The 26,070-nt window shown below is 37.5% G+C and overlaps 2 protein-coding genes across 2 annotated transcripts; both read right to left on the bottom strand.

Annotated features, from left to right (window-relative positions):
* Positions 1–1,114: 1,114 nt before the first annotated feature.
* Positions 1,115–12,804, bottom strand: fam83e (family with sequence similarity 83 member E). Its single transcript, XM_007251427.4, has 8 exons — positions 11,629–12,804; positions 9,621–9,761; positions 7,193–7,317; positions 5,270–5,734; positions 4,375–4,434; positions 3,356–3,605; positions 2,957–3,136; positions 1,115–1,660 (listed from the first exon to the last, which is right to left on the bottom strand). The coding sequence occupies exons 1-8, from the start codon at positions 12,094–12,096 to the stop codon at positions 1,466–1,468; spliced, it is 1,884 nt and encodes a 627-aa protein (XP_007251489.3). The 5' UTR covers positions 12,097–12,804; the 3' UTR covers positions 1,115–1,465.
* Positions 12,805–16,028: 3,224 nt separating this feature from the next.
* On the bottom strand, positions 16,029–26,011 carry emp3a (epithelial membrane protein 3a). Its single transcript, XM_022682286.2, has 5 exons — positions 25,817–26,011; positions 19,654–19,742; positions 18,809–18,911; positions 17,819–17,959; positions 16,029–16,896 (listed from the first exon to the last, which is right to left on the bottom strand). The coding sequence occupies exons 2-5, from the start codon at positions 19,729–19,731 to the stop codon at positions 16,715–16,717; spliced, it is 504 nt and encodes a 167-aa protein (XP_022538007.2). The 5' UTR covers positions 19,732–19,742; positions 25,817–26,011; the 3' UTR covers positions 16,029–16,714.
* Positions 26,012–26,070: the final 59 nt, after the last annotated feature.

Genomic DNA, 26,070 nt, shown 5'->3' with positions numbered 1-26,070 from the left:
ATATACTGGTGTTCACACTTCCCATTTCTTTAGAGAAGTTGATCCAGGAGTTTAACACACATTATACATCCTCCACACATTTCACAATCAAATTAAAATTCAAGAAAAGACGTTTATCTTAAAAATTCCAGAGCCAAGTTGTGAAACAACTTCCTCAAAAGGCTAAAAGTACCTTTGGTAGTTTCCATAATGAGTTTGAGATCTTAAACCCTGATTTCTCGTACGATCGGAGGCCATCTGAGGGGATCAGTGAGCTCACAGGTTTGTTTTGACTATTTTTTGTAGCATCACGCTATGTGCTATGAGGAGAACATGATGCCAAGATGCATGAAAACTGTGATTAAAAACTAATCAGGGTTATTACAACAAATATTGATTTCTAAACTCTTAAAACTTTATGAGTGTGAACTTGTTTTCTTTGCATTATTTGAGGTCTGAAAGCTCTGCATCTTTTTTGTTATTTCAGCCATTTTCTGCAAATAAATGCTCTAAATGACAATATTTCTATTTGGAATTTGGGAGAAATATTGTCTGTAGTTTATAGAATAAAACAATAATGTTCATTTTACTCAAACATAAACCTATAAATAGCAAAATCAGAGAAACTGATTCAGAAAATGAAGTGTTTTCTAGAGCTTTTTTCAGTTTTAAAACAACACTGACACTTTAGCCACACTTTACTCTGAGACACCTAATCATGTTACTCATGCTATTCTTTCACATTCATTTCTGCTGCTATAACAAAAGTGCCTTATGCATTTGCACTTGTTTCTTCACTCGATACTTCCCTTCTTCCTATACTCTCCTTATTTTATATTATGTGTATATATTTTTTATTTATTTATGATGTGTATTTATCTTGTTATCTTATTTCATTCATATTATATGTTATTCTTATCTTTATATATATATATATATATATATATATATATATATATATATATATATATATATATATATATATATATAATATTTTAATTTATTAAATCAACATAGCAATAGCTCTTAAGTGTAACTGGACCGTGCGATTACAATTTCGTTCCATCTCATGTAATGCGAATGATAAGCAATAAAGTCTCCTTGAATCCTTAAATCCCAAATAAAAGCAGTCTGGTAAGTTTAAAGCATGAAAATAGTTTATAGAGTCACATTTAAAAAATAATTACATTTACAATATGGTACTTTTTGGTAAATAAATCCTCAAAAACTCCACAAAACATTCACAGAACTAAGAGAAAAAACATAAAATTGTATAAAAATGTAGGATATGGGACTATAATTAAAAATAAGCACTTAGTGCATGCTTGTTTCTTCAATAGTAGATGAACTCATGAAGCATGTCTCATCCTGCGGCTGCCGGGGGTCAGGGGTGGTTTAATGATGTGTCAGATTCACAGGGTTTGCTGGGCTGGGTGTATTATAGCTGTTATTCATTTTCACACATTCCTCTCTGATGAGGATTTTGTCACTTGTCCTCATCTGCCCTCTGATCTCTAATAAACGGGGCTCTCCACGGCTCCCTCTGCAGCCCGAAGCTGGAGCTGCGGGGTCTGGAGGGGGGCAAAAAGGTCCTGGGGGCTCTCAGGAGTCCAGATTTAATCTCATCATTACGCTTTTTAATCAGAGCGAGAGCCGGAGTTAGCGGGAAGCCATCATGGACCTGAAGAGAGAGATTTAATGACACTGTATTTAATAATATATAAATAACACTGACAATTTAAAAGCATTTATACTACTGTAAACTGCTTTTAAAAACTTTTATACTGTAAATGCTACAGTAAATACTGATTTATATACGCTTTTATACTGTTAATATCTCTTTTAAAAGCTTTATAGTCTAAATACTGATTATAAAAGCTTTTATACGATAAACACCACATTCATAAGCATTTATAGTGTAAATACTGCTTTTATATGCTTTTTATACGGTAAACACTGATTTTATAAGCATTTATACTGTAAATACTGCATTTAAAATCTTTTACACTTTAAATACTGCATTTAAAAGAGTATATTCTAAAAATACTGTTTTTATAAGCTTGTATACCATAAATACTGCTATAAATACAGATTATAAAAGTTTTTATACAGTAAACTGATTTGATAAGCATTTATACTGTTAATACTGCTGTAAATAGTACTGATTATAAAAGCTTTTATACTGTAAATACTACATTGAAAATCTTTAGACTATAAATACAGCTGTAAATACAGCATTTATAAGCGTTTATACTGTAAATACTGCTGTAAATAATTATGTTATAAGCATTTATACTGTAAATACTGCATTCAAAATCGTTATACTATAAATACTGCTGTAAATACTGCATTTATAAGCACGTATACTGTTAATACTGCTTTAAATACTTCTGTTATAAGCTTTATACTGTAAATACTGCATTGAAAATATATACTATACATATATACAGGTACTATACGTTGAAAATTTATACTATAAATACTGCTGTAAATACTTCTGTTAAAAGCATTTGCATACTGTAAATGCTGCTTTAAATACTGCATTTAAAAGCTTATATAGTAAAAATACTGTTAATACCTCTTTTAACAGCTTTATTGTGTAAATACTGCTTATTAAAGCTTTTATACAGTAAACACTGATTTCATAAGCATTTCTACTGCAAATACAGCTGTAAATACAGCTGTAAATACTACTGATTATAAAAGGCTACATTTAAATAAACTAATACTAATACAAAATAGTGCATTACAAAAATGTTAAAATTAACCTAAAGCTACTTCTTCCAGTTCTTCTTTAACACTTAAAATACTGCACTCAAAAATTTCCATGCTGTAAAAAAAAACAACATTTATAGGAATTTATACCATAAAATAAACCATTGATGTTAATACTTGTGTAAAATACTGTATTTATAAAGTAATATAGCATAAACTCATATTCATTAATGTAAGTAAACAGAGGGACAGTGTGACGTACGCTGGTGTTTTGCGCCGTGTCTGGAGCTGCTGCGCTCAGATCCAGCATGGATTTACTAATGGTGGTCTTGGCTGTTCTCTTCTGCTGCTCTTTGCCTGTCTTTCTGGCGTTGATTCTTCTGAGAATGTCACTCAGAGAGCTGAAACTCTCCGTGTGAGGAACCCTCAGGATCAGCGGCTTCTGGAAAAAAAAACACAGGAAATACAGTGAAAATGCAGAAAAAAACTGTAGTACAGTGTAGAAAACACCTGCTGTAAATAAAATAAGATTTAATACAAGAGACTGTGCACAATTATACCAGCTACAACAATAAATAATAAAACAACAAAAAAATCTCATTAGTTCTGAAAAAAAGAACATGGATCTGCCGTATGTGTGAGTGCTGGATCACTGTATGACCTTGTGGTTGTTTTCTGCTGTAGCCGGTTTTGTGGGCGTGTCCTCTGAAATCCTATTTTCTCCCATCCTCTGGTCCATCCTCGATGGATAGTCTCGTCTAGGTGTCCATGGGAAGTTTCCAGGCTCATCATTCCGGTTAATGTCCATCCTGCGCTCCCGAGTCCTGATAATGGAGTCCCAGTCCTCACGCTCTGTTTCCAGTGCGAGACTCAGACGTCTGTATGGGGCGATTTCTGGTTTTTGCCTCACCCTTTTATAAAAAACACATGAAGAATGCAAGGTCTATTCATCAAACTGTTGCTGTCTCTAATAATGCGGCCAAAAACAAGACAGTGACTGTAATCACATCCTTTTTGTTCAATTTTTATAAAGTGTCTCATCAAAAGTGTGTAAAGATTTAGACCTGCAGTGGGATTTAACCTCATGGAGCAATTTTGCAATATAGAAAATTAGACTTGTTGCCAAATCATTGCACTAATCTACAGTATATTAATCTATCCAGGATTTATCTGCAGACTAAGGGCTCTACAATTTCTACAGACGAGCCGTGAACCGTGCACCATGCAGCTTGATATTGAGCAGTTTATCAGTGTGCCTTTGCTATTGTAACGTCAGGAAAAGTATATCTTGTGCTGAAAAAGTCATGAAAAGCTGAAAAGGTACTAATTCTCTGAATTAATCATGGATTTGTTTTGAGGTTAATGTGAAATAAACCAACCAGCATTTCACTTTAAGAACCAGGCACACTCTGACATTGACGTATTGCTATATCAATGGCGCAGCTACCTGGAGTGTCTGACGCCTCTCAGCAGAAACTGATCTGCTTGTTCACGCTTGTTCATTGTGTTTATTGTTGATGTGAAAGTTTGCATAGCTATCAGCATGTACGTGCTAAGGGTTTGTGCACTGCTGTTTGAGACTAGTTTGAGACTTTTTAGTCTAGTTAAATTGGGCCCTGATTTTATAAATAATGTGATTTGATTGGGCACATAAAAGTGTGGGACAAAGAGAAAACTTACCTCATTTGTGTTTGATGGTCATTTGTTTGTCTCAGCTCAGCTTTAACACTGGGGTATAACCTGCAACAAAAAAAGTCATAGCATAAGAGGTGTGAACAATATTTGTACAACAAACCTCTATTCTACACACAGTAAAGAGGGCATACCATTTGAGGGCAATATAAAAAGTACAGCTAAGTTAACACAGGACATACTGCCCACTCAGAGAGAAAGGCAAGGCAAATTGTGCTCTCTCGAGGCTCCGGCAGCTGATGGCAAGCTGCATGACCGGGATTCAAACCAGCGTTTTCCTAATTATCATGGAAAACATGCTAAGTTTAAACGCTGGCATGTCTTTAGTCAGTATTTTCTTATTTAAGAAATTTGTTTGTGATTTCATCTCCGTTGCTACCACTGCCCAATTCCTTTGTCCAATTTCCACACCCTGGGTTGCCAGGCACAGAATACAATAGCAAGAAAACACTGCATATGAGCATAGACGAATAGTGAAATGTTAATAAATATAGCCTTGTTATGTATGCACTTGATAGATCGAGACAGCTTAGAGCCCAGAAGGACTACAAGACAGATGCAGGGCTTTTAATACTAGTAGTATTTTAACATTTAATTGCTTGCATTTATAATGAGTAGTTTGCGTGTTGCTGAGTTATCAAGGCAGAGAGTATTTAGGATAGGTTAAGTGATCCAGACTTGTGCTGGCTGAAGCCGTCATGATACAACATGGACTGCTATAAGTTGTAACACAGGAGCAGATTGGCCTCAGCTGTTTAGTATCTTCATAGCAACCAGCTTGATAGAAATATATGTCAGAAACTGAAAGTTTGACTCTTAATTGGATCAGTTTAGCTCCAAATATGATCAATTTAGCTTCATTGTTTAAAACTGGACTACTTACTTGTCCTCTACTTGATCATCTGTGCTACCAGGCTGTTCTGCAACCTCAGATCCTCTTTCTTTGGATTCAGTAGCCCCAGGCTGCCCATTGAATTCTTCTCTGTGGGACTTTGGCTCTTCTTCACAAACCCCGGGCAGATCTCCCAGGCCATCTGGAAGGCCTTCGTTCCACTGGATGACCCCCAGAGCCTCCCAGTCCACAGAGCAGTCAGTAGGGGGTGGTGGGGGGCTGGAGGGTCTCTCCATAAGTGCTATTTTTTGGTTAAATTGTTCTAGGTACTCTGGTTGGTAAAGAGTGTTTGCATCTGAGTTTGGGACCCCCACAGGTCTGCCGGACTTCCACAGATCTGGGATGGGTAGAGATTCAGCATAAAGGATGCGGAACTCCCGGTCAAACGACGCGACTCCTGGCCCACTGAGGATGGTGATGAGCTGCCGGTGCAAATGAGCATCAGTCCAGGTGAGACTGGAAAAAAGTGCAAGAAAAAAATCAAGATACATACAAGACACAGGGAGCGGCTTAGGAACAACACATGTTTACAGCTCTATGATTTACACAGTGTGATGTGTAGCAGAAATACGCCATAGTAGACATTAAGGCCCAATCCCATTTCACCCCTTTGACCCTACCACTTACCCCTATCCCTTATTTTTTTTAATTATATAGAACAAAGGTACAGGGGGAAGGGGTGATATCCTCCCCCTAAGAATTGAGAAACCCTTCCAGCACCTGATACGTCATTAGAAGCTCTAAAGTTCAGTAACCTAAAGCTGCTGCTGCTGCTGCTGGTGGTTAACTAGTTAACTTTAAGGTTTTATTGTATGTCTTCAGAAAGGGGAGAGATGGTGAAGAAATTAATTATTACAGTATTGTCCATTCCTTAATTCCTTTGTGATGGGAAGCTTTATCATTCCTTCTTAAACGCTGCAGCTTCTGCCATCTGTTGCAACATTTAAGGTGGAATGGGAAAGTTAGCTAGAACCAGGGCACCCCTACCCCTTGGCGTGCACCCGCAAAACCGAGGGGTAGAGGTAAGGGGTAGGGCTAAGGGGTGAAATGGGATTGAGGGTTATGAGAATCACTGGTAAGATGGCGGAACAAGCGACAAAAAAAAAAAAGTATTTTCCTTGTTAATTGTGACGATCAGCTCTATATTACCATAGATTAATGTGTAGTTTTAAAGTTTTATGGCTGAATTCTTTATAACAAGTATATAAAAGATCGCCAGTAGCTAGCTAGCTAGCTAACTTTCCTGTTCCACCTTAAATGGTGCCACAGACAGGCAGGGGTTGGAGCATTGAAGGCGGATTTGAAAAATTAGATAAAATAAAAGCTAATTAAACCTAATTTCAGTGCTCCATGACAGAGTAATCAAGAAATTGACGATAATAGTTCATATCTGCACCATACCAACCCCCCCCCCACCCTTTCTGAAGACATACAATAATTAAGTTAGTTTATCAGCAGCAGCAGCAGCAGCTAGGTTACTGAACTTTAGCTCCCCTGATGTTGTATTTTCACAAATTTTTAGGGGGAGAATTTCACCAAAAAATAAAGGGTAGGGATAAGTGGTAGGGCTAAGGGATGAAATGGGATTGGGCCTAACACCAACAATGGACAGTGGTAAATGTGGTGGGTAGTAATGATTGTGACTGGCTGCATCTGGCTAGAATTGTCCATGCAAACAGACAAGCGACTCCGGCAGAAATCACATTAATATTCAGTGAAGGAGACCTTATAAACACTACATATCCCACAAGTCAGTGCAGCGTTTCTTTAGCTTTCATGGGATGTGGCAAAAATCATTGGACATGATATTAGTTCCCATTCCATGACTTTTGACATGTCATTGTATTCATAGCCTAATAAGAGATCACTTATTCATAAGAAATGCAGTGAGGTGTGTTAAATCCATTAAATTACCTGTAGCTGCCCAGAACCACTGTCTTCAGATCCACCAGGATAAAGTTCTCCTTCAGCTCTCCCACCACCATCTGCCCGTCCCGAGAGTAGAACGTCTTTCCCCCTGCAGTGCGGACCCTTATGTTCTGGAAAAAGTGACAAATAAAAAAATAAATATATACAGTGCCGTGAAAAAGTATTTGTCCCCTAAAGATTTATTTTGTTTTTCCTTTTTTATCATACTTTTTAAAATCAGTTTTTAAGTTTTTCAGTTTTAAAAATTGAGGATTTCACGTATTAAGGGAAAAAAAGCTACCCAAACCAACCTGGTAATATATGAATAAGTGTAATTAACTACATTTTTCTGCCAACTGTTTGTTACCTTAGGCTCAGGCATACTTAGGTTCTGCCGCAGGAAAATGACCACAAGCACACAAACAAGTCCACCTCTAAATGGCTCAAAAAAGTCTGATTGATGCTGTGGATAATCAAGGCATTTATGTGTCTGAATTAAAACAATTTTGCAAAGAAAAATTCATCCACAGAGAGGTGAAATACTCATTGTTAGTTATCACACAAACACATCATTTTCACTCAGGGCCAGGTTGGTTTTGTTTGATTTTTTTCTTTTAGTAAATAAAAATATTATTTTAAAAACTTCTTTTCATATTTATTTAGATTATCTTTGTCTGATATTAAAATGTTTTTGTTAATCTGAAATCTGCAAAACTTAATAATATGAAATAGTATTGTATTTTCATTCAACTGAAGTAAATCAAATGGGAAATTATCATAAATTCACTGTGATTTGTGGTTAATCACAGTGAATTTATGTAAAGAAGACTGGAACAAAATTGCAAACGCTTGATTGCAGTTGCAAATAATTTTTTACATAGGGCCACATTGTCATGTATTATTTTCAATGTATTTTCATTCAGCAGAAGTAAATCGAAAGAGAGAAAAAAAAAAAAAACTTGTGGGCCATCATTCCAATTGGTATTATTAAGTTGGTGATCATCGAAAATGTATAAAAGGAATCAGAAGTGATAACGGGGCTTAATACGAACTGGGTCAAGAAAACAAGGTAAAAAATGTTGAGTTTTGATTTCAGGTCCATGTAAAAATAGTTAACAACAGCCAATCATAACATTAAAACCACAGGCAGGTGCAGCGAAGTGCACTGATGCGTTAATTCCCAGTAAATTACAATATCAACATTCCAAAGAATTGCACTTCTGAGGAGCCGAGAACACGCTGCACGCTTCTGTGGAATTGCAGCCGCATGAATCAGCCCGTCGTCCATCAGCTCAGTCTGACCACCTGAATGCAGCCTAACCTGTTACCCACTCTCAGCGTTTACAGACCATCAATCATCCACTCAGATTCCTCTCTGTGATAAACGGAGGAGTGAGGAATGCTGTACACTGCAGAGCTACACCTGCGTAAGGGGGGGGGTTGTAGTCCTGGAAGTGAGGCGTCCTGAAACTGGGTGTTATGCCTGCGAGAGCATGAAAACATGGCAGGTATTTTACCACAACCCACATAATGCAGAACACTCACATAAACGAGCGACGAAACCTTTAGATCAGAGTAAAACTGCAAAACTGCAGAAAAAAAGTTCATATTCATGAAGTTTTAAGAGTTCAATATTTTGAATCAGTATTTGGTGGAATAACCCTGATTTTTAATCACAGTTTTCATGCATCTTGGCATCATGTTCTCCTCCACCAGTCTTACACACTGCTTTTAATAACTTTATGCTGCTTTACTCCTGGTGCAAAAATTCAAGCAGTTCAGTTTGGTGGTTTGATGGCTTGTGATCATCCATCTTCCTCTTGATTATATTCCAGAGTTTTTTAATTTGGTAAAATCAATCAATCAAACAACTTCTCTTTTTTAAGTGGTCTCTTTTTTTTTTTTTTTTTGCTGTATCTACACCGATGAGGGCGGTGGTATAAAAGTGAGGTGTGTTCAGATGAATTTATTGCGTATTGCTAACTTGGCAACAGAAAACACAGGTCCTGTAAGCAGTGGCCATACATTTTTGAACACACACTCTAGTGCACTATTCCAAAAGGACAATGCTCGTCCACATACTGCATCCATCCATCTCAAGATCTTGCCTTAAAGACCCAGAAGCTATGGCATGTGCGGCAAAATAAGCAGACCCCCATAGACTCCCAAAAATCCTAAAAATGTGTTGGATGCTATTTGATGTGCTATCAATACTCCACCCTTACCACACAATCTGCAGGAACTGTGTGAGAATATAAGAGCTGCATGGGATGGATTATTATAGGACTCCATTAGGAACCTCTACAACTCCATGCAGAGATGTCTGGCATTTTGTGTTCCACATGCATTTTATGTATTTACTTGTATGTATGTTTAAAATGACTTCATAGTCCAAACACTGAGGTTAAGTTGTGAGGTTATGTATTAGTCTTACCGGGTGTCTGAGTCTTCTGGAGTTCTCCTGGACGGATCTGCGGTTCAGGATGATGTAAACAGGAACGCCCCGTGATGCAGCACAGTGCAGATCTCCAATCACAGCATTGTCTGTCACTCTGTCCGTCACTATAGCAATCAGCTAAATAAATATGTACAGTCAGATGCATGAGTATTATACAAATGAACCATGTTTACTTCAAAAAGTCATTTTTTATTACACTAAATAAAACATTTCTACTGTTGGATGATTGGAAATACACCACATTAGTTTGACCACATTATTGGGGAAAGTCTCAATAAAACATGCCTTTTGTGTCTACAGCATTTAGTTTAAATAGCATAGAAATACTGTGTAACAATACATGTTTCAAGATTCACTCTGAATAAACACATTAATACACACATAGAGGAATCTCAAACTCCTGGGGGTGTTTTTGTATGTATATATTGTCATCTTTTGTCAGTGTTTTAAGCCTAGACATTTACCACTATCAACATTTTACCATAATCAGCATTACAGAAACTCAGAAGACACATTTACTGATACCTGTGGACAGTAAATAAGATGTCTATATTTATGTTACAGACGTCGCAGCGCCTGGATTTTATCATTGTACAGAAATCAGATGTGTCAATTTTTTTTGAAAGGGCTCTGTCTCACATTAAACCCCACTGGTGAATAACTGGTCAGAAACTGAAAAATTAATGATGTTCTCCACTACCATACACTGTAAAACAAAATGAAAAAAATGAAACAATATGAAAAAAAAAGTTTTGTAGTTATAACCTGTATTTTAACAGAAAATGTTCCAAGTTTTTTAACAAAGAAAACTTACAGTTAGTTTTCGTAATTTAAAAGCTTCCACTTTATTTCCATTCTTGTCATTGTATGCAAAAATTTCAGCGATTAAAAAAAAATCTACATGACACTAAATGGTACATTACTGTCTTTTCCATTTCCAACTTTTTTTCTCCAAAACTTTCAACCACCCTCACCAAAACATCCAGCCAACCTTACCATAACATCCTGCCAACTTCACAAAAACGTCCTGCCAACCTCACCATAACATCCTGCCAACCTCACAAATACATCCTGCCAACCTCACCATAACATTCACCAAAACATCCAGCCAACCTCACCAAAACATCCAGCCAACCTCACCATAACATCCAGCCAACCTCACTATAACATTCACTAAAACATACAGCCCCAACCTCACAAAACCTCACCATAACATCCAGCCAACCTCACCAAAACATCCTGCCAACCTCACCAAAACATCCTGCCATCCTCACCAAAACATCCAGCCAACCTCACCAAAACATCCAGCCAACCTCACCAAAACATCCAGCCAACCTCACCAAAACATCCTGCCAACCTCACCAAAACATCCTGCCATCCTCACCAAAACATCCAGCCAACCTCACCAAAACATCCTGCCAACCTCACCAAAACATCCTGCCATCCTCACCAAAACATCCAGCCAACCTCACCAAAACATCCAGCCAACCTCACCAAAATCATCCAGCCAACCTCACCAAAACATCCAGCCAACCTCACCATAACATCCAGCCAACCTCACCAGCCAACTAAATACCAACCGCTAATACACCTTAAAGCATCATGGGAAAACTGTATTGTGACAAAACTTTAAAATTATAACTATAACAGTAATTTAAAAAATATGCAATTGTTTTACTGGTGATAGTTTTTTTTCTTGATTTATTTATTTTTTTCTTGACAGATTATTTTCTTGAATATATTTTTTGCAGTAATTTTTAGTCAGTATTTTAAACACTATTTAATTCATAATTAGTTTCCTTAAAATTGCCTTAAAACCTGTTATTTTGTCCATAAAATCATGTATCATTTTATGTACAATTTTAGTGGGAAAAACCTGTAATTAAAAAAAAAAGTGTACAGTATACTTTTACTTTTACTGGAGATTCTGCCCATTGGTCAAAGCAGAAAAAATCTCTATCCACAATAAAAAACCTGTACCAACCATGGTTGCTTCCTGCAGCAGCCTCCTGACCACCTCCCGAACGTGGGGCATCTGCTCCACTGGAGGGCTGGTGTAGACCACCGCCTGGTCCACACCCTCCAGTCTCGCCTCCTCAGGCCATCCTAACTCCAGGCTCGGGGCCGGAGTGTCCGAATGAACTGGAAAGTACTGGTTGGAGAATCCCTGAGTGCCGGACTCACTTTCATCCTCAAGGTTTCCACTGTCTAGAAGAACCTCACTGATGCGGTAGTCCTCAGCCCAGCCGGCCACCTGGTTCACCTCCTCAGGTGAGAGGAAGTGCGTGAGTCCCTCTTTGCTGAGCTTGGTGTAGAACGCTCCGGGTCCAGAGGTCAGCAAGTGCTCCAGAGCGCATCGCTCGGCTTCGCTGTGGAGGAACTCTGGGCTGGATTCAGTCAGCGGAGAGAAGACCGCGGTCTCGTCTAGACTCTGCTGTTGGGAGTTGTTCATCGTGACTGAACGAACCCTGTACGAGACTTCAAATGTTCTTCTGTGAAGGTGTGGTGCATTCCTTCATGATGGTGAGGTGCCAAGAGCCAAGTCCCAAGTGACAAGTTCCAATTTCCCAAAAGTGTGATTGGGGTATGGTCCAAAAGATCTAAGGCACTTCTTTAAACGCTGGAGATAGAAGTCCTGCAAAGGCTCACGCTCACTGTAAAAGATAGGTAGGCAACTTCAGAGCCTTAGGAATGTTCCCTGCCTTTCTCAAACATGTCACACATGGCTTTGTTGACAATAGACGTACACTTTAGAGATACCGGTGAAACTACCAGTGAAAATCTGCTCAAATCTGAAGACGTTCTGAGACAAACTTCAAGGTTTTTCGCATTCCCAGCCTTTGTTACCTTTGTTTCTTTTACAATTGGACAAGTCATTCAAATGTTGTTTTAGCCTTAAAGAACTGTCAACTCCTGTTACAGCCCGTGCTTTCAGTTTCCATCCATGTTCATCTCTTTCCTTTGTGCAAGTCCTTGATCAACAGCAGCCCAATCCAGGAGTGAGGAACGCTGAACGCCTCTCTTCCTGTAGATCTTTGCCCTTTTCCATAATTGTATACAAGGCGTATCCCAATATTATATTTCTGTCCGTATTGTGTCCGTCCTGCTCTCCACACAACACAAAGTGTCTCTTTCTCTCCGGTCTGCACTTCACTGCCACATAAATATATCCCAACTGGTTCTACCAGAAGAGCAAGTCTGATAGTCTCAGTCAGTCTCAGAGCTTCCATTCAGTCTCCAGCCCACAGGTTGGTACATGGGTCAATGACATGATGCCTGAAAAGATTTAAATGCATAAAACCTTTGCAAATATGGACCTAATTGTTTCTTTATCCATTTATACATTTTGAGCTCCACTGAGCATATAGAAGCACTCTGTAGTCCTATAATAATTACAGACTGTAATTCTGTATCTGTTTCTCTGTATACTTTATTAATATCCTCCTTTCACCCTGTTTTTTTTCAATAGGAGAGAAAAAACACCACAAATAAATAATAATACATAAAAAATTCATATTTTAAGCAAACAGACTCCAAGTGTTCCAGCGGACTAAGGCGCTGTTACTATGATCAGGTTCGAATCCTGTTCATGTAGCTTGCCATCAGCTGTCAGAGCTCTGAGAGAGCACAATTGGCCTTGCTCTCTCTCTCTGGGTGGGCAGATGAATGGCACTCTCTCCCCACATCACTCCTAGGGTGATGTCGATCAGCACAAGGCGTCTGTGAGCTGATGTATCAGAACCGAGTCGCTGTGCTTTCCTACGAGCATTAGCGCTTTGATACTACTCGACAATGCTGCATCAGCAGCAGTTCAAAAAGAGATGGTGGCTGACTTCACATATAAAAGAGGAGGTTTGTGTTAGTCTTCACCCTCATGGTGTTGGGGCATCACTAGTGATAGGGGGAGTCCAAATGAGTGGGTTGGGTAATTGGCCGTGTAAACTGGAAGAAAATGGGATGAAAATTAGAAATAAACTTAAAAATATTAATAATATTAATCATGTTTAGGAAACTACCACAGCTTTACCAAGAGTTAATATCTGTAGTATATTTATAGACATTATTATATAAATTAATATAATATGTATAGTAAATATGTGATTTTAAATTATTTGAATTATGGAAATCCAGAACAATTTCATCACATTTAATTGGCAAATAAAGGACAATCCCAAATGATACTGGAATGGAAGGCAACACTAATTGCACCACATGACATTTTGTAAGGCCGTGGTTAACTGCTGAATATGCTCCCGTTATTATTATTTAAAAGTGCTTTTTTAAAATATGTAATTACATACACCCAAGCAAACCTCATGTAATTCAGTTTCATTCATAAAATATGGAATTTTCAGCTTTGAAAAGGTTCTCGGTTTGAATATCTCAACTTCGCACAACAATTTAAACACAAAACATAACATGAAACAAATAATATACTACAATAAAGGTAAACCCAAATCACACACAGTCAGAATAAAAGGACTTACGTTAATTAATAACAAAAGCAAACAAATGATGCAACTCACTGCTCAATGTTTAACTTATTACCTGATACTGATAGTATGTATGAGTAGTACTGTGTGAGGCTGGTGTGGTAGTATGGCCTTATTTACAACAATAGAGAAAACAGAGAACAATATACAAGAACTAGGGTTAATCTACGTCTTCCTAAATCTGTCAGAAGAGTAGCTGACCTAGCATGTGTTTAACCTCACGCTACAGTGTCTCAATCTCAGGCGCGCCTCTGTGTTTGAATAAGGACACACTTGCTGCATGTGTTTGTAGGTATTTGACAAATGTAGACCAACTGGGCTTTCCTCTTTACTCTTTCACCACAGGCGCTAATACAAGCGTTTTGTACAGATGTAACAATCGTAGTATGCAAATACTGAGTCCCTTGTTTCCTGTACGCTTACCTGATGGGGAAAATGAGAATAAGTGACAACACACATTTTTAAAAAGAAATAAAACACGATTATTTTTTGCCCAAATTTCACGCCAATTTTTAACAATTAATTTTCATGCACCAATTTTTGGTTAAATTGACCAGACGCTTTTGGTGGAGACAGCAAGCTTTTGGTAAAATTTTGGTAGGAAATGAGATCACTATATCTGGCATAATTTAATAGTTCAACTCAAAAGTTTAAATAAATTAGTTTTTTTTTTATCACATACTTAATATTTTAGTACAGTCCAAAAGCTTCCTGTTAGCCTACCTTTAATATATATTGGATTCTAGTGCCATATCGTATCGTACACAATAATATCGTCAAAATTTTTCAATATCGTGAATGATATTATACCCTGAAATATCGTGCCATATTACCCACCTCATTTCCCATTATATATCTACTAAATACAGATTATATCTGTCCAGTATCATTTATTTTACTTTAATCCTGGATATATGGAGATATTTGGAGTGCATCATCCAAATTCTGGATCATTGACTTCTGTTACAAATCTGATAAAATTATTGTATTTTTTAATATCTCACTTATTATATTTTTTTATATATATATTTTTTCTTGCAGTGTATAGTGTATTTTTTTTTTAAGTGTTTTGTCATATCGCCAAGAGTATCGTTATCACGAAAATACCATGAAATATCGTGATATTATTTTAGGGCCATATCGCCCACCCCTATAGAACGCCCAAGTTCATTTCATCATCTATAAATGAAGATGTTTATTATTTTATTCACTTTGTCCAATGTGCCAGATCCACTGCCAGCAAAACAGCCACACATAATGATGCTTCCACCACCATGCTTAACAGATGGTTCAATGTTCTTGGTGATCTAACAACCTCCAGTTATTAACTTGTCTTAACATGTTTAGTAGCCTTGGTAGTCCTTAGAAACACTTGAAAATTAAAAAGTGTGAGACATTCTTGGTTGTTAATGCTTTATGTTTTTAACTTTTCTGTAACAGAAACAGAACATTTTAAAGAAGAATAATTCTATACAAAAATTTCTATATAAATGATATTTAAAATGTTTATAGAAGAGCAATTGGTAAATTGTTAGCAGAGGGAAGCATTTTCAAGGCCTTTTGAGACAATGATTTTTGGGTTTTGATTGGTTGTAAGCCATAATCTTCAACAATAAAATAAAAATAAAACACTTAAAATTGATCGTTCTGTGTGTAATACATCTATCTTAATCTATGTAACATATATCTTTTGAACTGAATTACTGAAATAAAGTAACTTTTCACTGATATGCACCTGTACCTTCACTAATTAAACCTTTTAATTTAATGTACAAAAACAAGTGATTTTTTTTACTGATACAGAATTAACTTAGTCCACTTCTACAAACACAAACCCGTGTTATATAACTTAAAAATATATATATAATAATTCCAAGGGTACACGTAGGAGAACCGGTGTAAATTCAGATTTATGGCACTTTTCTTATACATGAACATACAGTATATTTACATATCGATGAGCTGATTAATCACTGAAATATATAAAAAAATATGCAGAAAATCATACATAGGCAATGGATGGCATACTGTTTAACAGAGAAATGTCTTCAGAAACAGCAAAGACAGCTACACCTGAACTGCCATACAGTACTATACAGTTTCATAACAGGGGTCAGATTGTATAATACTGAAAACAATAGAGAGGTGATAAAGTTACACAGCTTAAAAAAAACATGTGTACCCAGCATGCAATGCACAAGCCCAGAGTTTAACATGGATACAGTGTCAGATTGCTCTGTGTAGTAGATACAATTATTCCATTATGTGAAATATATACACAGTAATTGTGGATCGCACAATTACTGTGTATATTATTTTTTGGGATGCACAGCTTATTCTGCACTAGATAAGCATCAAGCATCTTTTGCATCAAGCCAGTAAATATTATGAAGCACAAGCTCCATGCAGTATGTCTTTAAATGTCAGCAGACCAGTCAGCTTGAGTCTCTATTGGTGGTCCCGAGCACAGGATCCCCCCGTGCCTATAAGCATTAGAGAGTATGTGTATAAAGTGTCCAGTTGGACTAATGGAAAGCAGATTATCCAGCGTAAGTACAGTTTAGTCTCTGTCCCAGTTTAAGCTTTCACACTCTTCTTCAGGTGCATGTACAGCACCCCGCTGCAGAGGAGCAGCGGCACACACACCCAGGCCAGGATGAAGCAGTAGCCGAACCGGCCCTTGCTCGGGTCCCGGATGTCCTGTAGGATCTCCTCCCGCTGGAAGGTGTAGATGAGGACAGCAGCGAACGCTGACAGACCTGAAAGAGAGATAGAGATTTTGCTATTTATAGTTTTTTGTTTGAGTAAAATGTACATTGTTGTTTAATTCAATAAACTACGGACAACATTTCTCCCAAATTCCAAATAAAAATATTGTCATTTAGAGCATTTATTTGCAGAAAATGAGAAATGGCTGAAATAACAAAAAAGATGCAGAGCTTTCAGACCTCAAATAATGCAAAGAAAACAAGTTCATATTCATACATTAAGTGTTCAGAAATCAATATTTGCTAAACTAACCCTGGTTTTAGTCACAATTGTCATGCATCTTGGCATGTTCTCCTCCACCAGTCTTACACACTGCTTTTGGATAATTTTGCCACTCCTGGTGAGCAAATCCAAGCAGTTCAGCTTGGTTTGATGGCTTGTGATCATCCAGCTTCCTCTTGATTATATTCTAGAGGTTTTCAATTTGGTAAAATCAAAGAAAATCATATTTTTATTCATTAATAAACTCTAATAAATTTTACTCAGTTGCTTCATATGAACCAGTTCATTTTGGACTCACTGTGGCGCGCCCTCTGGTGTTCAAATAAACCCAGACTAGATTCTCTAGTGGGTATTCCCCTCTCTATTAGAGATTCTCTGCATCTCAACAGCATGTTAGGACGCCTGCTGGCCACACGGTGGCCACAAGCAGCTCTTTGTATTCAGCAGTTCAGTTTGGTTTGATGGCTTGTGATTATCCATCTTCCCCTTGATTATATTCCTGAGGTTTTCAATTTTGTAAAATCATAGAAACTCATCATTTTTAAGTAGTTTCTTATTTTTTTCCAGAGCTGTATGTGTAGTATGCATAGCATGCTACTTTTATGGCTATTATAGTTAGATCAGGATAGAAAATTATAACAATTACTCTGCACTCCAGTGATTTTTAATGTTTTTAAGTTTATTCTGTACCTGCAAAGACCTGGCAGAGACCAGTGAAGTAGAAGAGTCCTCCTTTAGACATGGTGAAGAGCTGACCCAGGAACACCAGGAAGGAGATGGAGCAGAGGACCACTGAGAGGACCATGAGGGCCTGCACTGACTGAAGCCATTCTGACAAACCACAGAAACACAACACCTCCATTACGGTTTGATTTAACTGATGAAGCACTATTGGTTCCTATTGATCTGCAGATAATTTGCATCTTAAGGACCTTAACTCACACCGTACTAAATCATCACAGTAGTGTTCCACAATACAATTGAAAGCTTTGCTAGAACAGCAGAGACAGTTACTCCAAAAAAATCACAGTTACTCTTATTAATACCCTTAATTTCAGGAACTATTTACACTGCCTGTCCAAAAAGTCTCCACCTGGATTTAAGTGAGTAAATGATGTGGGGTTGGTTGATGCTGCAGTTGGTCTGCAGGTTTAGGTTTAGCAACAGTATGTGCTGAAAGAATGAGGTCAGCTGACTACCTGAATATACTGAATATAGACCAGGTTATTCCATCAATGGATTTTTTCTCCCCTGATGGGCTGGAATTGTGAAAGAGTTCAGGGTTCAGAGAGCATGAGATCATCATTTTCACACATGGATTGAGAGAGTTCACCACAGAGTCCAGATCTAAACCTCATTGAGAATCTTTGGGATGTGCTGGATGGAGAAGAGCTGCTTTGTGCAGCGGTCAGACTCTACCATCATCAATGCTGCTGCAAGATCTTGGTGAAAAATTAATCCAGCAACACTGGATTGAAATAAATCTTGTGACATTGCAGAAGCTTATGGAAACAATGCCACAGTGAATGCGTAATGCCATCAAAGCTAAAGGCGGTCTTTTTTTTTGGCCATGCAGTGTAGATTTGTCCATACTAACTTTTAAAGTGTTATATTTACCAAATAAAATACAGTGTTGACATATATAGAGACAGAAGAATGATGAACATTGGGATTATTTACCGTTTTCTGTAGTAGAGGCACACAGCCATGTATCTGTGTTGTTGTCGTGTATGCACTTATGCCAGAGATCTACGTTCTCCACATCGTCTAGCGTCCACCACGACTGAAACACAGCAAAATTAACATATGATTCAATGTTTTTATATATTTTTTCGAACATTGTAAATAAATACTAAAGTCATCCAGAATAGGATGAAGTAACACATACCAACAAACCAAAATACTCTGTGAAGAATTTAGGTTCTCTTATCTAGGGTTAAGCTGTTAACTTGTGGTTTCTGAGGCTGATTAACTTATTCTGTACAACAGAGGAAACTCTTGCTCTTCCTTTCCTAGGGTGGTCCCGATGAGTGCCAGTTTCATCATGATGTTTTGATGGTCTTTGCAACTGTACTTGTGGATGCTTTAAAAATTCCTAACATTTTTTAGATTGACTAATCTTCATTTCTTAAAGTATTTTTTCTTAATTTAGTTGAGTACCGTAGTTCTTCTCATAATATGGATTAGAACATTACTCAAATAGAGCTATTTACTGTATACCAACTCTACCTCTTCACAACTTTACAACTGATCCTCTCAAACACAATAAGAGGCAGAAAACTCAAGTTATTAACTCTTGACAAGTTCAGCACAGCTGTTAACTGAAAGCTTGAATTCCAGGTGACTCTACCTCATAAAGCTGGTGATGTGCAAAGCTGTCATCTAAGCAAGAGGAGCTACTTTGAAAAATCATATTTTAAAACATATTCTGGTTTATTTAACACTTTAACACTGTAGTCACTATATTGATGAGATGATACAGCTGCACTTATGCATATTGTAGACATCTACAGATTGTATCTTACCTTCTCCATGGTGGCGATGAACAGCATGGCCAGGGTGATCAAATGCAGCACTGTCACTGTCATTAATAAGAAAGCCATTGTTTCCGGTTCTGTGGGCAGAAGATAATGAAAATGATTCTCAAACAATATATAAATACTGAACATATCTAAATCATTCTTAAATAACAAATAGCCTGAGTTCACCACTATCCCACAATGCAACGGTGCTGATCTCATCCAACATCAGCACCACAGTATTAGCATGATGGCTACTGGCTATACCTTATATAGCTACTGGCTTCATCCAACAACTTTTAGGATGAAGGCTGCTGAAAGCCTCATATCATATCAGCTCAACTAAATTATCACACTGGCTGCTAGACTCATCCAAACTTGCATTTGTGGTGTTGCTTCTGAATTAAAATGGTGATTACTGGGTATTAGCTGTGATGAAATACACTTCTTAATTTTTGACTCTACTGTATATCTTCACTTGTGTCAGGATCGGACTATACAACCTGTTTGTCCCAATTGCAGTCTCCCAATTCACTAGCCAGGGCAGTGGTAGTATATTGGACTGTGATCCAGATGACACGGGTTCGATCCCGCATGAGGAGCGGTGTGTTTAAATATTTATTTGCTTAACTGTTCTGCAATTGGGTTCAACAACCCTCTGGGGTGGAGAGCTACTTGTCTGTAGCCTCCATCCCATTACACTTCATTTTCCAAAACAGATTTTTTTTTTTGTGATTTTTGTGACCAAACCTAATTGCTGACCCCTGGATTAGATAGTTGTCTTTTCTATTATTATTATTATTATTACTGCAATTATTAAATCAAATTTAGGAAACCTGTCATAGTTCAAAAGGCACACTAAAAGTTCAATATTTATGAAATTAGAACAGAGGGATCTGAAGGCCTGGGTTTAAACATGGTACAAAATGATCCGCTTTCTGACAACAATCTTTGGACCTACAACATACCAATATACACTTACACCCCTCAAAACAACAGAATAGTTCCTTCAGTAATTTCCACCCTTGCTCACTGTAACCATGCCTGAAGCTCTTCCTCTTTCTGACCTTTCAGTCCTGAATCTGTTTATTCAAGGCCTTTGCTTCCCTCAAGTTCCCTCACCTCCTACAGTCAAATTCTACAGTCTCTTTTGATATTACATCCATCCCCTGAAAGCATGATATGAACTCTTTAGAAAGATAATTTACTTGATTGAGTTGAATATTTTACGAATTAAGTCCATCTAAAGGCCAATTTATGTTTCTGCATCAAATCCATGCCATAGCTTAACACTCACCTCCCCAGAAATGTAACTATATGTTGCAATGCAGAAACTGCAGCAACTCTGATTGGTTCTGCTAAGCCTTTTGTTCCAGCCTATACATTCCCTACTATTGCAGTTAAAGCAGAGTGATGCAGACCCACGATCACACAATTATAAACGCTCACAACTGCATATACTGAGTGCAGATTTTTTTTATATTTTATATATATTGGACTTAACGCTTCTCTTTCTTTGCTTCTCAGGAGAGAAGGGACATGAGGATGACACATACACATCAGCCGTTATCTCAGTATCAACTAAAAAGCGTTTCAACCAGAGAGAGGGACTCGACCGACTGTGTGTTTGAAGCAGTCTCTGAAGCAGCATGGAGTTTTCTGTTCTGTGTAAACAGTACTGCTGACTGACCCTTTCATCTTCAAGTAAGACCATGTGCAGTAATTACACATAATGCATTATCCACCTACCTCAAGGGCCTCTCCTTAAATCACACTGGACTTAACTCTTTACTGACTGTAACTTTAAATATACACTCAACACACCAAGAGTTAGTTGTTGTTGGAATGGAATAAAATATTATTGCACATTTGGATTTAGGTTATTAGTGTCAATATGTCTTTGGTGTCGTGAGGGGACCAAAAATACGCCTTGCCCTAAATCTCAAAATGCGCAAAAGGCATGTACTAATTCTCTTAATTATTCATGGGTGTGTTTTGGGTGTAACGGAAAATAAACCAATAAATCAGTGTGCCAGTTGTCATTTCCTTTAAGAATCAGGTGAGCTCTGACTTTGGCACGTTTATATCTTAACAGCGCGGTGCATTTGTGCATCTCAGCAGAGGATACTGACCTGCACGTTCAAGCTGTGAAGATAAGGAAAAGCAATCTTATTTTATCCTTTATTCTGTTTATTGTTAATAGAAAGGCTGGATTTGTGCTCCGCAGTGTGTCTGTGTGTGTGGGTTTAACGAGTGGGAGTGTACACACGCTGAGCAGTTAAAATAGGATTGGGTGGTTGACTGTTGACTGTTGTCAGGGTTTTAATCAGTCAGTGGCGTCACCTGTTTTTCCCACACCAAGATAGAAGCACGCTAAATTTTACCTGAAAACACCTCACTTCCAGACCACCACGTCCATCTGCGTTAATTTATTTCTAAACTCCGACGTTATTTTAACAGCACGGGTGCAAAGCGTGAAAAAAGACTGTTTGAAAAAGGCAATGTGCTTGGCGCAGGGTGTATGATGGGGCCCCTTTATATCTGACAATTGTTTTCTATAATAAAAGAAGGATCTAGTATCCAGTTGGTCACCTATAGACTGGATATAAGATCAGACCAGATACAGTCTGGCATGAAGGCCTGCAGGTTCAGAATAGCATACTGCAGAAAATTTGCCAACATATGTTACAGTTGGAACTGTAGATCCTGCACAAATTAAATGGAAATGTTTAAACCCTTGCTGTCTGTGGTTGAGCATGATCCTGCTGAAAACGCTGAGCTGTTAGTGTCTCTCATATGACTAATAGATCCCTGGTAATCACACCAGCATTTAGGGCAGTGTGTCGCTCCACAGCAAAGGCAAAATTGAAACACCCATGTTGCTATGGCTATGGACAAACTGAGCATCCACAAGAATCTACAGTGGAAGAAAGTGTTGCCCTATACTGATGAACCAGTTTCAGTTCCCTGTAAGCTTCCATCTTCCTCCTTTCTTCTCACATCTCAGCATTTTACTGAGTATGCGTGAAACATCTACTAAATAACATCACTAGAACTTTGCTCCACTGTCACATCTATGAATAATATCTCACTTCCCTGTTACAGACTTAGATACCAAACACTGCCAAAACAAAACTTTGCTCATATGGTTTCATGAACAACTCCAAAGAGACTAAAGTTGATAACAGGTAATGATTAGTCAAATAAATGACTAATTATGGAAAGCATGAAGCTGGATTACTTTGTTAGGGAGCTAAATTGTTATCTATGCTAAATGAAATAGCTAAAAAAAACATACATACATATTGTATGTTTTTTTTTTGTTTAAGTTAGCTAGATTGTTAAGCTTACCACAATGACCAACAAAACCAAAATGGAGAACTAGTATGACCAGGAGACCAATCATTTTTACCAACCATTTTATGTATCCCGTGCTGGCCACCTTCACTGCGCAAAACCAACTAATTTAGACAACCTACAACCAGCTTAGCTAGATTTCTCAACTGGGTAGATTTGAGCTTTAGATTTAAACCTAGACATCTTAAAATTAGTTGACCAGCATGACAAAATGATTTCCAAGCTAATTGCCCTGCTTGACAACTAGCTGTACATAATGCTGGTCAACCAGATTTATTTGCTGGCACAAGATTTCATCCATTTTCCTTTTTTTAACTACCATGACCCTCTATGAAGGACCAGTTCTAGTTCTATCTACCCAGTTAGGTAGATATTTAACCACATAGCTTGAGTGTTAGAACCAAACCAATAAATCTAAAAAGCATCCTGAGTTGAAGAATTAGAATTAGAAAGCAAACTAGTTGTGTACCAACAAAACCAGAATAACCAAAGTGGTTAATTAATGGGCAGGACCAGCTTGACCAACACCTTAACATACTCTGTGTCGGTCAACCAGCTAAGCAGGTCTATCAGTTTAACCAGCCTTTTTTAACTACCTTGACCATCTATCAAAGACCAGCTCTGGTCTGAAACTAGCTTAGCTATATGTTGCACTAAGGTCAATTTACAATCTAATTTCAAAATTAGACTAAGTTGATTAGAAACCAAACTTACTGACCAGCCAAACAAGGATGACCAAGCTAGGGAATTATTTTATTATACCCTGTGCTGGTCAACTAACTATTCTGACCTACCAGATTAAGAACAGTTGGTTTGCCTGAATACAGCATGTATTTTTCTGCTTTCCAACAACCTTAACCATCATCGACCAGCTTTGGTTATCAGTAACCAGCTTAGCTAGCGTAAATATTACAGAAATAAACTTTAAGACATAATTAATGACATCATTAAGACATATTGTAGTATGTTTCAATAATAAAGGATGAATGTTAAATGAACAGCTATATAAATTATTCCTCTGGATTCCTTGAGAGGCAAACTTTGTTTTGTTTTTGAGTTTGGGAAATTTCCCAGTCATAAATTTAGCATGCTGTTAGCTTTACTAACTCAGTATGTACTGTGTGTAGCTGCTGAGCACAGCCTGCAAACATTACTACAGAGAGCCCATTCAGAATGTGACACTGCTTTGCTTAACTGGGGTGTAAATGGAGGTTCTGACTCACTGAAGTTTCATAGTAGATCCTCAACAGGACGTGGAACCACCCAACCCTCACATTCCACACAGAGTGACCACGGCCAGAAAGGAGTTGGCTGCAGCCACTATTGACTTTTTAATATGTATTAAACGGTATTAAAACCCACTGTTTAAATAATCTCAGTTTTCCACCTCTTTTACCTATTTGTTTGCTATTTGGTCAACAACCCTATATATTATAATATTTCATCATTCCTGTTAAAATACCTATATAAGGTCCTCATAATGTACATAACATGATTGACTTCTGTTATACCATCCAGGTTTGTTAAATATTAAGGAATTTGAATGTAGTCAAAAAACTTCATAAAAAAAATTTCATATTTTTCTCCAAGTATTTCTAAGACCCAACTTTTACCCTACTCTAGCAGGCTGCTGCTTGTGCTAGTTCAATAGCAGCCCTGTTTGTCATGTAAACTGAAAAAAAAACTGATTAACGAGGAATTCCACCAATTTTATCATCCAAATTAAATCAAAACATGAGTCAGCGTTGTTTAATATGCATGCATGCCCTGTAGAGAAGCTGTTTACAGTTATATCAACATAAATATGAAGATTTATATAAATCAGCTTTATACAAATAATAACATAGTATATGTATATATGTGTATGTAGCTATTTTATAGATTATCCAAAGCCTTTAATGCAACTACAGATGTTGAACAGTTTTACATGCACTGCCAAATAATAAATGTTAAAAAACACTAAATACAATGTTTTTTTTACATTTATTGTTTTTTTCAACAATTTTATTGCACTTCATATTGCAGTTGTTCAAATTGCCCACTCCTGGAAACACGTTTCAAAACAATATATCGTCTCAGGAATCACACAGTCAATTTATATCCATTAATTACTTAATATAATGACTCATATACAGCGATTCCTCTGCATTTAGAGAAATTAGAGGACTGCACTACAAGCCATCTTGGTCCATTCATCACCACTGTGAACATTGCTGACGAAAAGCGTTTCACATCAAACAGTCTTTGGTGTTCTGTGTAAATATTTGTGGAAATTTGATGGAGAACCACCAGACACTGCCCAAATGAGCATCATGTGCAGCACGTAAACAGTGCAGCCATGCTCAGGAAAGAAAACTAATTCACTTGTAGAGTAAACAACAGCAACAATGATCATAAAGCTGGTGAAGATAATGAAGGGACAGGTAGAGAACATGATCTGGACCCTCTATCATTCATGCAAAGTTCAAAACTCTACTGTTTATAGTGTTTCTATTCTGAGAAAGTCTAATTGAGAACCCATGTAAGTTTAATAAAAGTATATGTGCCTTCAGAAACTGTGAAGGAGCACCATACAGTTGTTAAAGTAACCTTTAAGAAAATGTTTTTAGAAGAACATGTTTCCTGGAGCACTTTTACAAACTAAAGAAGGTTAAAATTCACAAAAAAGATATATACACATACTGAAACATCTTCAGATCCATAACATAATCAGGTATACACACTCCTAAACCAGTACAGACACGAAAAAGCTGCTGAAATCTCAATATTTGATTTGCTAGAGCATGCAGAAATGAGAGAAGTTTGGTTTTACCTTCAGTGTTTTGAAGCTCAAGGGAAATCTTCCAAATCTGAGAAGTGTATCCCTCTCTCCTCCTCTTTTTGGTCCCCCCTTTCTCTCTCTCTCTCTCTCTCTCTCTCTGTATGGTTCACTCCTTCACCCAGATGCCACTCCCCTCCCCCTTTCTTTCTTACTCACTCTCTCCGCTCTCTTATTTTTGAGGGAAAAAAGAGAAGTGAGAGAAGTAGAGGAATGTAGGCCTGGTTTGTATGGGAGCTTTCTCGACG

This window comes from Astyanax mexicanus, chromosome 24 (assembly GCF_023375975.1).
Source record: "Astyanax mexicanus isolate ESR-SI-001 chromosome 24, AstMex3_surface, whole genome shotgun sequence".
NCBI classification, from domain to species: Eukaryota; Metazoa; Chordata; class Actinopteri; order Characiformes; family Acestrorhamphidae; genus Astyanax; species Astyanax mexicanus.
Note: the sequence above shows the minus strand (reverse complement) of the source record. Positions and strands in the feature narration are given on the sequence as shown.

What these genes read in the sequence shown, in the direction of transcription:
- fam83e (XM_007251427.4), bottom strand. Translation starts at nt 12,096, where the DNA reads ATGAACAACTCCCAACAGCAGAGTCTAGACGAGACCGCGGTCTTCTCT. An exon ending in GTGGTTCTGGGCAGCTACAG is followed by an intron (nt 5,735 to 7,192) that starts GTAATTTAATGG and finishes ACTTTTTTCCAG; the next exon opens with TCTCACCTGGACTGATGCTC. An exon ending in ACACGGCGCAAAACACCAGC is followed by an intron (nt 1,661 to 2,956) that starts GTACGTCACACT and finishes CTCTCTCTTCAG; the next exon opens with GTCCATGATGGCTTCCCGCT.
- emp3a (XM_022682286.2), bottom strand. Translation starts at nt 19,731, where the DNA reads ATGGCTTTCTTATTAATGACAGTGACAGTGCTGCATTTGATCACCCTG. An exon ending in TGCCTCTACTACAGAAAACG is followed by an intron (nt 17,960 to 18,808) that starts GTAAATAATCCC and finishes GTGGTTTGTCAG; the next exon opens with AATGGCTTCAGTCAGTGCAG. An exon ending in TCTCTGCCAGGTCTTTGCAG is followed by an intron (nt 16,897 to 17,818) that starts GTACAGAATAAA and finishes TCTCTCTTTCAG; the next exon opens with GTCTGTCAGCGTTCGCTGCT.